The sequence below is a fragment of the Schistocerca americana genome, chromosome 1 (assembly GCF_021461395.2).
Source record: "Schistocerca americana isolate TAMUIC-IGC-003095 chromosome 1, iqSchAmer2.1, whole genome shotgun sequence".
Lineage (NCBI taxonomy): Eukaryota > Metazoa > Arthropoda > Insecta > Orthoptera > Acrididae > Schistocerca > Schistocerca americana.
In genome coordinates, this window is record NC_060119.1 from 315,753,758 (window position 1) to 315,768,673 (window position 14,916).

Here is a 14,916-nt window from a genome sequence, read left to right on the forward strand (position 1 = left end):
TCAATAAACGTCTGTAGGTTACAATAGAATCGTAAATAAGCTGTTCTGTAGTGTACCATTTTATACCTCCCTGGATCCTTAGGACACTAAATAAGACAAATGTGGTGTCATTTTTAGTTATCGTCGATTTTTATGGCACTACATACACTCTCTATTCAAAAAACTATGTTACAGGTCAATATAGACGATAAATTTCGCATTCGTCTGATATCGTATTCAGAAGTATGGCTTGTTGATCGCCTGAACCGCTGTTGCCGCTGAGTCTAACAAAAATGACTGGGAGTGTTGTGACTGTGTATACGTCAGACCGTGGTACAAATTTTTATGCAGAATAACTGCGCGCTGTGAATGGAGAAGTAAGCTCTCTGTGTGCTCAAACTCTTTGACATGCATCGTTTGTGAGATGTAGAACTCACTGTGTAGAGTATATTATTTGATGATAGTCTTTGGTTTGTGTACGACAAGCATGCATCCAATCTGTGTGTGCAATGGCAACAGAAACTCCATATGATGACTCGAGTGACGCCGAATCAGGTGCGCAGTGTTGTTGAACTCTTTTTGAATAATTTTTGTCGTTCTTATTTTTACTATTCTAATGGGAGGCAAGAGTAGATAGTGTATATATTTCTGTAGAAATATAGTTCAGTAAGAATTTATAAATTGAAGACTTTGCATTGACTTAATTTTCTGCTGTTGACAGCTCGAGATTCTGGTTCGGATTCCGAAAGTGATGGAGGATCGAACCGAAGCAGTAGCAGAAGTGGTAGTCCTGCTAGTCAGCACGGAACAGCACCGACACCCGGCAGAAGTTCAGGTGCAGAAGATAGAAGTGATAGTGAAAGTGAGAAGGGCACTGATGCTGCTTCACCATCCAGGACTGGTACCGCAGGACAGTATTCACCGCGATCTGTGGCTTCTGGAGGTGATGCTTCTCCCCGGTCTGATGAAGGTTCCCAGAGCCCACAATCAAATGCAAGCAGTCGAAGATCTGTAGGTTCTGTAAGCCAACATTCAACACATTCGCAGCGTACACAGCGCTCAGCAGTTAGTAATCAGTCTCCACGCCAGTCCCATGCCAGTAATCAATCTCCACATTCCAATGCTAGTCAACATTCCCCCTATGCAAGCGACCACAGCCGTTCACAAAGTCCACAGTCTGCTGTGTCTCAAAGTCCACGTTCTCAGAGATCACAGAGTGCTCATTCGCAACGATCACAAAGCCCAGAGTCAAGAAGGTCACTGAGTCCACAGTCCAGAAAGTCACGAAGTCCTCAGTCCCACCGTTCTCCAAGCCCACAGTCTCACCGTTCTCCAAGCCCTCAGTCTCACCGATCTCCAAGCCCACAGTCACAACGATCTCAGAGCCCACAATCTCAGCACTCACAAAGCCCTCAATCCCAGCGATCACAAAGTCCAGCTTCCCAGAGATCTCACAGCCCTCAATCACAGGGATCACCTGCTGCAAGACGCTCACGAAGTCCACAGTCGCAGAGATCCCATAGCCCACAGTCACAAGGTTCTCGGACTCCTCAGTCACGTAGATCACAAAGTGCTCAATCTAATCGTTCTGAAAGTCCACAGTCAAGACCACAAAGTGCACAGTCACAACATACCCAAAGTTCAAGGAGTCGAAGTGGATCACCTGCTGCATCTCCTCGTTCAAATGCAAGTGGTCATTCACGAAAGTCACAAGCAGAATCTGTTCAAAGTAACAGATCCAGATCTAGAAGCCGTCCAAAGAGTGTGGTGGAAAATGGTGAGAAAAGTGATGATGAGAAAAGCAATTCAGCATCCAACCATTCAGGTGCTGTAGACCACAATGACAAGGAATCAGTGAGAAGCGGAGCTCCTGCCTCAGATGAAGAAAAGTCTGGTAATTTTTTTGCGCTACTTTATAGTTAGTGCATGCTGCATATATCGTTCCTGTTTCCCTTCTTGTGTAAGAATTGTATGTTGTTGCTGTTTTATTTATTCTTTTACCTAACATAGGCTTGTAGACTATGATCCCATCCTTCAGTATTTACTGGAATATCAGAAATTGATGTTTTTTTGTCATTTGTGTGCATCTGCTTGAAGTAGGTGCTGGAGGTTTGTCAGTTTTAATCTTCATTTGTTATTTTTTATTTAAAAATGCAGATTCAGTTAGCGTAGACCTGCGTTGAAAACTTGTCAGAGAATATTCTTCTGCTGAAATCTTTTACTAAAATTTTTATGCATGCGATATGTAATTGCTTCTCTTTTGACTTTCTTAGAGCTTTCGGCCTGTGCAGACAGGTTATTTTTATATATTCTGCATAGCAGTACACACTGACATGAGTGTATAAACCTTGAAGCAATCTCATCTCAGAGAGGTCAACATTATGATTCAGTGTTCCACATTATATTGATAGTGCGAAGTTTATGATATTTTGAGTATCCTGTGGCGACAGCGTAAGTGTTATTATAAACATTATTAAATGCAAAAGTTGTGGCTCTTTGCTACCATTTATTTGTTTTGTTCATGTAAGTATTGTCTCACGATATAATATAATTGTATTCAAAGCACAATGAAAACATCTGGTTCAGATGTACTTAAACATAGAATATAGGCCTATGTGGGTGTTTTTATGAGAATGGGACAGAAGATCAGTTGCAGCCTTGCTAAAGGAACCATCGCAGCATTTATGTGAAATTATGTAGAAAAATCACGCAGAAATCATACATCAGAATGTGCAGACAAAGCAAACTCCAGTCTTTCAAATATGAAGTCAGTGTCTTAACAACTGCACTGCTTCATTTACTTGGTCCCTATTTACAACATTCTTTTGATCGCATCCAGTCAGTAGAAGGTAGCTTATAGCATAAAAAATGCTTTTACATTCGTTCTTTGCATCTCTGTATGCTAATACTACGCACGCTATGAACACCTGCTGGTGACCCCAGGACCATTAAAATATTGCTGTGCCGCTTGCACTGTTTTCGGCCTGTTTGGAGAACTAACTCCAGAGCCATAAACATGTTACTATGCCCTATGCACATCTCCACAGGCACCCTTCAGTGTATCCGGAAAACTGAACCAGCATCCCCCCACGAAGAATGAGATGTTTAGAGATCAGAAGAATGACATGGCATTAATATCATGCAGTATTAATCATGGCACATGATTTTGTTGTAAAAGCATTTCTGTGTGATCATTGTAATGTGACAGGGTGTTGTGGTTGTTCCTTCTTGTTATTGATCCCAAGCTCTATTAGTTCTTAGGCAGTTTATTATAAAATCCCAAGTAGAAAATGCTGTTTTAGAGTTGTTGCTTGTTTTTTCGTGGTAAATGTAAGTCCGAACTTGCTCTTTTTTCACAACTAGGCCTAAGTGTAGTGCTGTTAGTGAAATACTTAGTACAAATGTTTTCCTTGATGTACACAACAGATTGGTAGTTGTACCCATTTGTTGCAGTGATGATACCTAGTTAAATAATTCTATACAATGAGCCTGATTACTTCTTTTAGTTATTATTCTTAACGACGTTTTCTGCAGTTTGCGGGAGAGGCTAGTAGTACTGGTATTTCTGTTGCAGGTTTTACTATATAGCCTATGCATTTACATAACCTTTAAAATGGAGAAATTTGTTGGCTGTGAGAAGTTATGTAGAGTCGTAACTGTTTTGTTTGTTTAGTATGTTTAAAATGTTTCTTAACCAACATCAAATACAAATAATCATGATATTCTAGCTAGCTCAAAGCTGAAATATAACGAAACATCTTGACTATTATCTCTGTCTTCATCTTTAAGAGTCAGAAGGCAGCAAGGTGCTTCTGATCAGATAGTGTGTGAAGCAAAGCTTACTTGCTTAGCAGTCATTTTGTTGCGCCTGTCTGCAACACATCTGCACTGTGTGGTGGCTAGCAATCTACCATTTACATAATATCATTATTCCTACCTGGATTTTCCATTTTTGTTTATCAGAAGAGGAGCTTCAGAACTGATACAACCTGACAGTTTTTACCATTAAGACATGTCTATATCATACGAGGGTCAGTCAAAAAGTAATGCCTCCTATTTTTTTTTCTACGTTTAATTGTCAGGAAATTTAAATGCAATTACATAGGTTGAAAACCACAACATTGAGGATCATTTTGTCATTTTTCAATGTAATCTCCGCCCATCTCTACAGTTTTGGTCCATCTTTGAACAAGGGCATGTATCCCAGCACGGTAAAAATCACAGCTCTGCTTCCTAAGCCATTGACGCACGGATGTTTTGACGGCCTCCTCATCTTCAAAATGAATCCCACGATGAGCTTCTTTTAGTGGCCCGAACAGATGGAAGTCTGATGGTGCCAGGTCAGGGCTGTATGGGGGATGAGGCAAAACTTCCCATCCAATTTTGACAATCTCGTCAGAGGTGTGACGACTGGTGTGTGGTCTTGCATTGTCATGCAAAAGAAGAACATCTGCCATTGATTTTGTTGGGCGAACTCGCTGAAGACGTGCTTTAAGTTTGTTGAGGGTTGTGACGTATTGAACAGAATTTATTGTGCATCCCTGCTCCAAAAAATCAACCAGAATCACACCCTCTGTGTCCCAGAAAACTGTTGCCATAACTTTCCCTGCCGATCGCACAGTTTTGAATTTTTTCTTCCTCGGCGAGCTTGTGTGACGCCACTCCATTGACTGCCTCTTTGATTCGGGTTCAAAAAAATGCACCCATGTTTCGTCCCCGGTCACAATTTTTTTCAGAAACTCATCTCCCTCCAAACGGAAGCGCTGCAAGTGTTGGGAGGCTATTGTTTTCCTTGCCTCTTTATTCTGATCGGTTAACATTCTTGGAACCCACCGTGCACAAACTTTTGAGTACCCCAATTGTTTAATAATCGTGATCACACTGCCTTTACTAAGAGAAATAATGCAACACACTTCATCTGCAGTCACCCGACGGTCACCACGAATGATGTCATCAACTTGCTGAATGTTGTGTGGAGTCACTGCACTCACCGGCCTGCCGCTCCGCTTTTCGTCAGTCAACGGTGTTTGCCCTTCAGCTTCCTTACAACGACGAACCCATCGTCTAACAGTGCTGACATCCACTGTCACAACACCATACACCTTCTTCAGTCTTTCATGAATGCGTATGGGCGTTTCACCTTCTGCATTCAAGAATTCAATCACACAACGCTGTCTCAAACGAACATCGATGTCGGCCATCTTACAAACTTCTGCTGTGCTGCCACCTGTTGACACAGAAAGTTACTACTGCAGTGGATTGCAGAAGAAGGTTTGAGGAATGGCGCCAAATTCAAATTTTTCACTTAACTTAATTTCTTTAAGTAGAAAAAAAATGGGAGGCATTACTTTTTGACCGACCCTCGTATAAATACATTTAGAGCTCTCATACCTCCCTGAAAAAGATATTCTGGAAGTAATGAATGTGAGAAGAGCAGTTGTGAACACCTTTCAAGAATACTGTGTAAAGTGTACTTCATTTCAGGAATGATTCAAGAACAAACAAGCACAGCACTGTCAGAGCCCCACATCGTACAAATATGTGTTGAAATCATGTTGTAGCATACCCTCATCGGGTGCTACCAGTTTTTTGTGTGAATATATTCCATATATTAAATGCTGTTGTCCACATCACATATTTGGTGTTATGCTGAATGAGCTGAAATGTCATGTACATATGTATCCACACAAATAGTGTAATTGAAAACTTCTTGTGCCTGATGATGGTTAATAACAGTTGAAACTGGTACCAATAATAATACATTGCAGCTAATAGTGGGTCAAGAGGAATGTTAGATAAGAGTCAGCAGCTTTAGCCAGTGACATAATGTTAATGGCTGATGCCACATCACCTTTTGGTGCATATAATCATAGTTTTGTTGTTTGTTGGCAAAGCCAACGAATGTGAAAGCAAAAAGAAAAGAAACTGTTTGTGGTGACACATTGATGTGGAGCTCTGTCCAAGGTATAGGTTAGGTTGGAAGGTGACAGTTCGATTGTGAGTTGGTGAGGCCAACAAACATAGTATTTTTAAAAACATAAAAATTTTAAAAAAACCGCGCGGTCTCTGGTGACAGAGCTTAGCCCATAGGCTACACAAAAATTGCTAGTAACATCTCCCGTTACAGTCACCATATTATTTACAGAATTTGTCGCTTGCTTCCAAAGCTAACTACTCTTATTGAACATTTCTCAATATCCCTGATGGTGTTACAAAATGATTTTTGAGACTGACTATGTAGATCATAAAATTCTAATGGTGATACTGAAATTCTATAGTGCTAAAGGCATTTCCTTTGGATGAATGGAGTGATATCTCAACAATAGAAAACAAAGGCACTGAGTGACAATTGACACCACAGTAGTAAAAATGTGGTATCAGTTGTTACTGAGAGCCTTTGTGTAATATGTGAGCATAATTGAAAAAGCCATTGGAATAAAAAATCACCGATAGCACCCCAAGTAGAGATCATGGCCTGAAACTCAGCACGACTTGGCATCCAGCAATTGCGCAGTTGAAGCAGGCACATCAAATGCCAAGTCAACGTACACCAATGTATGGCACTGCCACGAGCACCAGTGATGTCGCAGCCAGCAGCTAGTGTGTATTAGGGTCATACCAGCAGCCCACTGGCAGTCATATCATTTGACAGTGGCCAAGGAATGCTTGGTCAAAAGTTTGTGTGATTTTATCCCCTTGACATAGCTGGAAACCTGAGAAATTTGTTTTTAGTTTTCACTGATTTTACAAAAGGTGTATTAAAATGTCACAAATATAAAAATTGGGATATGCAACAGATCAATCTCCCACTACAACCTATATTTCACATTCATATTTGTAGCCTTTGCCAACTCTCACCCAAACTAGTCTTGTTATATTTGCAACAGTCAGAATATTGTTTCTTCTTTCAAAGTTATCTTCAGGAGTTAAGACTTCCTTTTGCAGGCCTTTGTAAGATTTTTTATAACAAAGATGTCAAAAAGCAGTGGTGTGGAAATAGAGCACACATTTCCAGAACAAGAATTCTTTAACAAAAGTCAGACAGTCTACTCACTTTATCTAGCTGAAAACAGTTTGCATATGAAACAACATATTCATTTCACTCACTAGTACACATGCTTTTCTAAACATTACCATGCATTGTGAAATATCTTACGTAAGTTACAGATTTTCAGTGCATAGTGCTGGATGAGTTTAAAAAGGAACAGAGGTCAAAATTCTGTCCAGCCATCCAGATTTTGGTTACCCTAAACCACTTAATATGGTCCCCATGACAAAGTAATGCTTCACTTCAAACCATGATTTAGTCCATCGTAGCTTGTGCTCCATACCTAATGGCTTTGGTGTAGAGTAAATGTTAAACTATATTTTGATAATTGAAAATGGGAAAATTTAGTGACAGTGAATATTTATGAAGGCATCAAGGTGTGCTCAGATATGTAGCATAATGGTTAAGGCAACTGTTTGCAAAAAGCAGGAAATCTGGGTTTAATTCACTGTTCAGCATAAATTTTCTAATCATCCCAACATGCACATTACATTTCAGGTGTAGAATTTTGACTGGTTTGCACTTACATGATTTCATGTTATTGCATCGTCACTTATTTCATCCCCACCAATTCATTAATTTCATTTCAGTAGGCTACATTTAATTCAATTCACAACTGTCAAAAAGTATCAGTTTTATGGGAAGGAGTTGCAACACATCCAATTGTGAGATGTGCTGCTGTATTTTGCGACATACCTATCTTTTTCGGTATCATCATGAATTCGTAATTTGCTGTCTAGGAAGCATGTTGATGGTCATCTCTCTTGCCCAACGTGATGAATTTCCAGCTAGTCCTCATACTGTGTGTGTACGTTGCAGTCTAGCAAGAAAATTTTGAGATTTATTTATTGAAAACTGTGTATGTGGCTTTTATAAACTTGAGACTTTCATTCTGCAGTACACTATGGTCTAACCTAGGGCTGAGATCCAATCCAGCTAACACATACTGCTGTGTGTGTATGCATTTTCAATTAGCAGTGACTTTCCATTTGTGAGATTGATGAAGCTCTAATATTCTGAGATTTTACAATACACCATATAAGGGTTCACAGAAGTTCCAAGTAGTTCTGTATTTTTGTGTGTTCCCTGTACTCAGAAAAATAAAATTAACAAAAAATGGGAGAGAAACATCTTGAGATGTAACACCATTATGTGCAGGCATAACACTTGTTCATAATTTCATAGTGGAAACATGTAAGAAGAGACTGACGAATCAAAAAGCCTATGTTTATTTCAAAGCTAGTGAAAAAGTTTATTAAACCTTGGGTAGTTGTCGTGCGCAAAGTCAGTTTTCCATTGCCGAACTGATCGAAAAGTTGATGGTTTGCCTGATGTCTGCTACAATATCAGTAACACCTATGTGAACAAGTTTTGTGCATCTCTCTTAGGGAAATAGCATCACAAGAGGGAAAAGAATCAAATGCATACACAGATGTATTTCCACAATTGTGAATTGCCACACTAGGAGCAGTCAAAATCATGGTTAGTAGACAGTTTCAGATTGTCACTTAATTCAGCAGTAAGAGTATATGTTGACTAGGGTCTGACATTATTTTCAGTTTTTGCTGTAGATTATAGAAAGTGGGGAGGACATTTAGCTTCACTCACATGTCTCTACATGTCTGTCTGTCAATTTGGAATACCTTTTCTGAAGACTGATTAAAGTCTTCTTATTAACTGGAATGTAGCATCTAAACCTTAGGATTTCTTGGCTGTGAGTAGTTCAGATGCAGATTTCTCAGGCTGCTATATACCATAGGGTGTTATTACAGGATGGGGGCTTGCAATGTTGCCAGAGCACTCAACTGTCTGAATACTTGTGAAATACACGAGTTCCCCCCCCCCCCCCCCCCCCCTCCTCACAGTTCAAGCAAAACTGTGACACATCCAGATGAAAAGCCACCTCAAAAACTATTTATTATGTACTAAAACAGACATGAGATCAACTAAGGAGAGTGAGAGTTCTAGGCAAAGCATTCACACCAGAGACTCAACTTAACTTGCTTTACAAAATCAGTCTCCTTCATCTAAAATGGAAAAAAAAGAAAAAGAAAACTAACCATTGGTATAAACGCAAATTAGATAGTACATAAATTTTCGACCACACATGAAACATGTAATCGAAAGACAAGCAGCCTATGAGATGTAGTATTTATAGCAACAAGCAAGTAAAATGAATCTGACTGCAAACTTATGTCAACAAGATTAAACCACTTAGGTAACTTCAAATAAGTATGGGATGAATTGGAACATTTTATTTAAATCTGACAAAGATAGACTACATTTGTCAAAGTTAAATACATCAGTCAAACTTGTGATAAACAAGCACATACAGTAATAAAAGATTGTTTTTAAATGTAACATTCAGAGAATGCTACAGTTACAGAGATTATTAGTCTCTCTCTGCAAAAGTGTGTATGGGCACGTAGTCATAAATCCTCAGTAAGCACTGTGTGTGGTGCTTACAACAAATTTCACAGTAACATCTTGGCAAAAGATTCAAAACATTCAGAAAATCCTATGAAGTTCTGCTCCTATGTAAAGTCAATGGTCAGATTGAAACCTTCATCCAGTAGATCTGTTTAACAAACCTGAGTAAAGCAGACAGTAAGCCAAAACATTAAATTCTCCATTCACACATGAGGATCCTCCCACAATATCGCTGTACAACCTTTACACAAACTCTCTGTATTGAAAAGAAATTGCAGCTACTCAAACCAAGAGCAGATGACTATTGTCATTCAGCAGTTCCCCATCCATGCTCAGCAATTGTCCATCAGTAGGGTTGTAGGCTTGAAGCAGCATCCATGCTCAGCCTTTGTCCATCAGTAGGGTTGTAGGCCTGAAACAGTTGACTAGCGCCATTCAGGGATTCCTCCTCCATGCACAGCCATTGTCCATCAGTATGGCTGAAGTTCTGAAGGTGACAGGGGAAGGTATAGTTCCAGGGACTGTCAGACCAGTACCACCTTTCCACTTCTTTTGCAGGATCCTAGGGAATATTGTAAGCTCAAATGCTATGACATTCCTGCTTCTATCAGTGGGTCAAAATGGATTTGGTGAAAACAATTTGCATCAAACACAGCTCCTTTTTTTCCCCATTATCATATAAATATTACATGTAGACAAACAGATAAAAACCATCTACCTGGGTTTCCAAAAGATGTTCTGCACTGGACTACATTAGCAACTGACAAACGAATGTACAGTGACACAGTGTGTCCTTGCAAATATACAATTTGATCAGAGATTTTTAATTGGTGGGACCTAATATGTTAAAGTAGATGGCAAATGTTGGTTAGAATAGGATGATTGGGGTCAGTTTTGAGTAGCAGAAGGGGTGAAATGAAAGAATAATTTGAGAGTACCTAGCAATCAAACTTACTGCATAGGAAAATGTACTTTGGGAGTGAGACACTCTTGGTGCTACCAGCAATGTGGGTAGAAAGCAACTGTCATGTAAAACTAATGAAAGTAACGTGTTCTTTGGCTGTTTGGTGAAAGCTCTCCAGAAAGCTGAAAGGAAATGACTATCTCATGGCAGGAGCTATGGTACTCCTCAGTAGGGTCATAGTCTACCCATAACCCCAAAGTGGATTGGATTCATACATGTGTTAAACATTCATTTTCACAGACACATTTATGAGAAATAACTAAAGCAAATCATAAGAGTTAATTGTTGTCATAGTGGCCAAGTGTCTGTACCATGACTACTATGAAGACAATAATTTGTTTTTTACTGCTGTCAGTTAAATTATTGAGTTCCTTTTTTTAATTTAGTACACTTCAATGGTGTTAACTAAAAGACATAATGTGATTGACAGCAGTACAGAGCAAATAATTTAAAATTTACATCTTATGGAGAAAAAAAAAATTACTTCCCGGTTTTTGTTATCTAGTGACATCCATTATGCCTTAATATATACATTTTAGCCAAAACATCACAATTAGAACTTATTGTAGGGGAGGGCCATTCTTGCATTTAAAAATAAACATGTCCATGATATAAATAATCATATATTTACCATGTTATTTGGTGGAATTGCTGAATATAAGTGCATCGAAAACGTATTAGATCCCAATGAAGGCATCAGTTACCTGGCAGAATTCCTAACTGACTTGATCCAGCTGAAATTCCACCGCATAACTTTAAGTAATTTACAATAGAAGCAGGACCCACTTCACAGTTGTACAAGATTGTGTGTAAAGATGTTGAGCAATCTAACTTCAGTGTCAATCTCCACTAATATATCCTACTCAGATGTAGGTGGAAACAAAGTTCAAGGTCATTGACATAGTGACATAAAGATCAGTGGAACACACCAGGCAGTTCCATTTTTTTTAGTAACAGCAGAGTTTTGTAGTGAATGGCTAACCAGAAGGAAATGCCAGAAGACAGTACAGGTTGCCTAAAGTGTGATAAATCCATCCAGGGATTTTCCAGATCAATAAATGTAAACAGGCAAGGTCAGTCTCAGAATAATTATATGATGCATAGGCAAAGGTTACATAGACTGACAAGCAGCTGGCTGCTGTATTTGTCAGCGGTACTCCATCAGTGGCCACGTCTAGCTCACTGCACCCTCACAGAACTGTGCAGCCCCTCTACGGCTACAAAGCCTAAGGATCTTTGACTGGATGTCTTTATCTACTCGGGCTGGGTGGGGAAACGAATCACTATTAGATACAAAAAGTGTACACAGTCTGATGTACCTCCTTTTAGCTGTAACAGTTTGCAGTTTCCAGTGTAACTTACGTTCTCGATTACATTCAGTAAATTAGAGGAGCAGTATGTTGAGTACCATGGAGTGAATTTAATGCTGTTTTTCCAACAGGCAACTGTATGTATCCTGCTCAAAATTGCATTTATTTGAGAATTTACTATTCTTACAGTGAAGGAGAAACTAAAAATATTGTATAGAATCAAGCTTTGTTAAATTAATATTACTGTGATTTTATAAAATGTTTTACAGTATTATTCTCTAAAAAAAAGGATGTAAGTAAACTGTGTTTGTTCATTCATTCATCATGTTCAGTAGAAACCATCAAGGAGGGGATCTTTCACTGATGTGGAACAATTCAAGGTGCACTTTAACTAAAGGCGGGTGTCCTAGAAACCTAATCTTTATACTGTACTAACAAAAAATTATCTCTGTACCGTGTAATGCTGTTCTTGCTTATGCTATCTAAATTTATTTGAGGAAATTGGCAAGATTAGAACATTCATTGTCACATGACAAGTTATAACAATCATTTCATTGGAACATTGATGACACATCAATGAATGTAGTTCGCTGCCTGCATAGTCATATATCATTATATATTATACATTAAAAGAAGGTGTATGCAAGCACACAAGAGCACATTACAACAAAAAGAAGGCTGTTGCTTTGAATAAAGTTTCTGTCTCTTCTGTTGTAGTATAGAGTTACTATTCATGTGCTATTATTAGCTTGATGTTTACGTGATTACAGTGATATTTTTCAAAGAAATGATGCAACTACATCTGCAAATACCAAGTCTCATGTACACTAAATGACTACTTGTAAAGCTACTTTACAATGAATGCTGCTATTTGTCTTGTAGCCAACAGAACTTTTAAATCCCTGAGTCTAGCCATTCAGCTAATTTGTAGCCAACAGAACTTTTAAATCCCTGAGTCTAGCCATTCAGCTAATTTGTAGAAATAGTGGCTAATGTAGTATGTTTTTAATTTTCCTTGAAATTAGTAGGGATTCCCTATTTCTTGTTTTATGTTAGGTGGGAGTGTGTTGAATATTTTTCCACCCAAATAAATTACTTCTTTCTGAACTCAAGGCAAGGAGGGGAGTCGACATGAAATTTATTTTTGTGTCTTGTATTGCAGACTATGCAAATCATACTTCAACTGAAGCTGTTTTTTATCATCAGCAACAAAAACCAGTAAGGAGAAAAGTGTTGAAAAATGAGTGTAGGAATCCCAAGATCCATGAAAAGTATTTTACGAGAGATACAGTTATTTGTTTTTACACTACAAGCAGATTTCATACATCTTCCTATTTGATATAAGATAGATATACAAACAAGTAACTGAGCAATGCTGGGTAATCAACTAGTATTGGTATGAAGTATGCAGTGACATCCTATATGATGTGGAGATGTAGATGTACACTTAAAAAAAAGTCCAGAAGTATGTGCTGGCAAGTAAAGTCATTTGTCACAGCTAGTTCTTAAAACATCAAATCCGAAATGTGTGTCGGGATGTGTGGATAGTGTAAAGATAGAATAGAGGTATATCAATTTAGTATCAGTATTTTCTAATAATAGGTACATTTTTACTAGAAAGAAAAAGAAATTACATTTCTTTTATAATTTTCAGTTAAAGACAAAAGTGAAGATGAAGATGCTGCAAGGGCATCAAGAAAAGATGACAGCAGTGATGATGAAAGGAAATCACACAGTGAGAATGAAAGTACTATGGAAAAAGACAGGTAACAACCATCACTGTAATCATTAGCAGCAAAACTTTAAGGAGCCCACAGATAGTCCTTTCAGTTATAAGTAAATGTAGTTCAGAATGTTGATATTTTCCCCTGTGTTAATATTTTGTATAAAATGTCCATCTAGTTTGCTTAAAATACCAAGTTATATTTACAGTTATTTTTTGTATTGAATTGTTACTCCATGTCTTAGTAAAATAAATTTTGATTGATAAAGTGATCAGAGAGATTCCGTATGTGGATATTACATAACTTACGTTGAAAATAAGTGTGTGATTCCAATTTTAAAGAATACTTAAATGAACAGCTTAAATATTGGGACAGATAAAGTGGACCATTTTCAAGATTACCAGAGTTTAAACAAAAGAGGTGGAACAGTTGATGTGTTGTGTGTGTTCAAAGGTCCGGTTTTAAATGATAGCTCTAGGAATATGCTGCAACCACATACATACTTCTCCCATAGGGATTGCGAGGATAAGGGTAGATTAATTACAGCATTCACAGAGGCATTTAAACAGTTATTTTTTCCTATGCTCCAAACTTGAATGGAACAAGAAAAAGCCATAATAACTAATACAGTGGGACACATCTGCTACTATGCTTTCACAGTGGTTTGCGGAGCATGGACGTCGATAAATTAACATTCCATAGTTTTATATATGTGTCACATAGGTTTTCAAAAATATCTTCAGGTGATGTATTTGACATTATTGTGAGGTCTCCAGCACGCAGATCTGAATGAGTTCAGATCAATAATTGGCTAAGGCAACATTATAGATTTGCAAGATATCTTTAGATTGTTTTGCATATCTAGTACACATTATACTGCATATGTACAGGGTCTCTCATTTAGCATGACATCCAAAATAACTTCTCATCCAGAAGCAAAATAAAAAGTGTATCACACAAATGTTTAACTACGAGTGGGATATTAACCAGCAGAATTTCTTTTTTTTAAAAATAGCACCTTATATTTTTTTATTCGATAGTGTTGTTTGTTCATTCCTCTCTAGTAGCTACCGAACTTTTGCTGGCTATGTCTTTTATATTGCTTGTGGACAAAAATTATTTGGCAATATCAAGAGAAATGTTAAACCCTGTATATTTTACTAACCAACAGTGTTATTGGCTTAATTAAATCTTTTATTTGCTGTGAAGAAGCAACATGAAAAGAAACACCTCCCACAGATGAGAGTATTAAAATCCTAATGGTTAACTGTCGAAGCATTCGCGACAAAGTGCCAGAATTTGAAGCTCTCCTGAAAAGCAGTGAAGCTCGCATAATGCTAGGAACAGAAAGCTGGTAGAAACCTGAAATTGATAGCAGTGAGATTTTTGGGGAAAATTTAAGTATATATCAAAAGGATAGGCAAATGGGAAATGGAGGTGGTGTATTTGTCACAGTAGACA

General features: G+C 38.1%; 1 protein-coding gene across 1 annotated transcript in view; it reads left to right on the forward strand.

Annotated features, from left to right (window-relative positions):
• The first annotated feature begins 448 nt into the window (after positions 1–448).
• The window catches only part of LOC124596764 (another transcription unit protein), a 57,639-nt gene continuing 43,171 nt past the window's right edge, over positions 449–14,916 (forward strand). Inside the window, exons 1-3 of the mRNA XM_047135894.1 lie at positions 449–534; positions 701–1,873; positions 13,386–13,497. Of these exons, the coding sequence (XP_046991850.1) occupies positions 489–534; positions 701–1,873; positions 13,386–13,497 (1,331 nt within the window). The 5' untranslated portion in view covers positions 449–488. The remainder of the gene's footprint in view (positions 535–700; positions 1,874–13,385; positions 13,498–14,916) is intronic.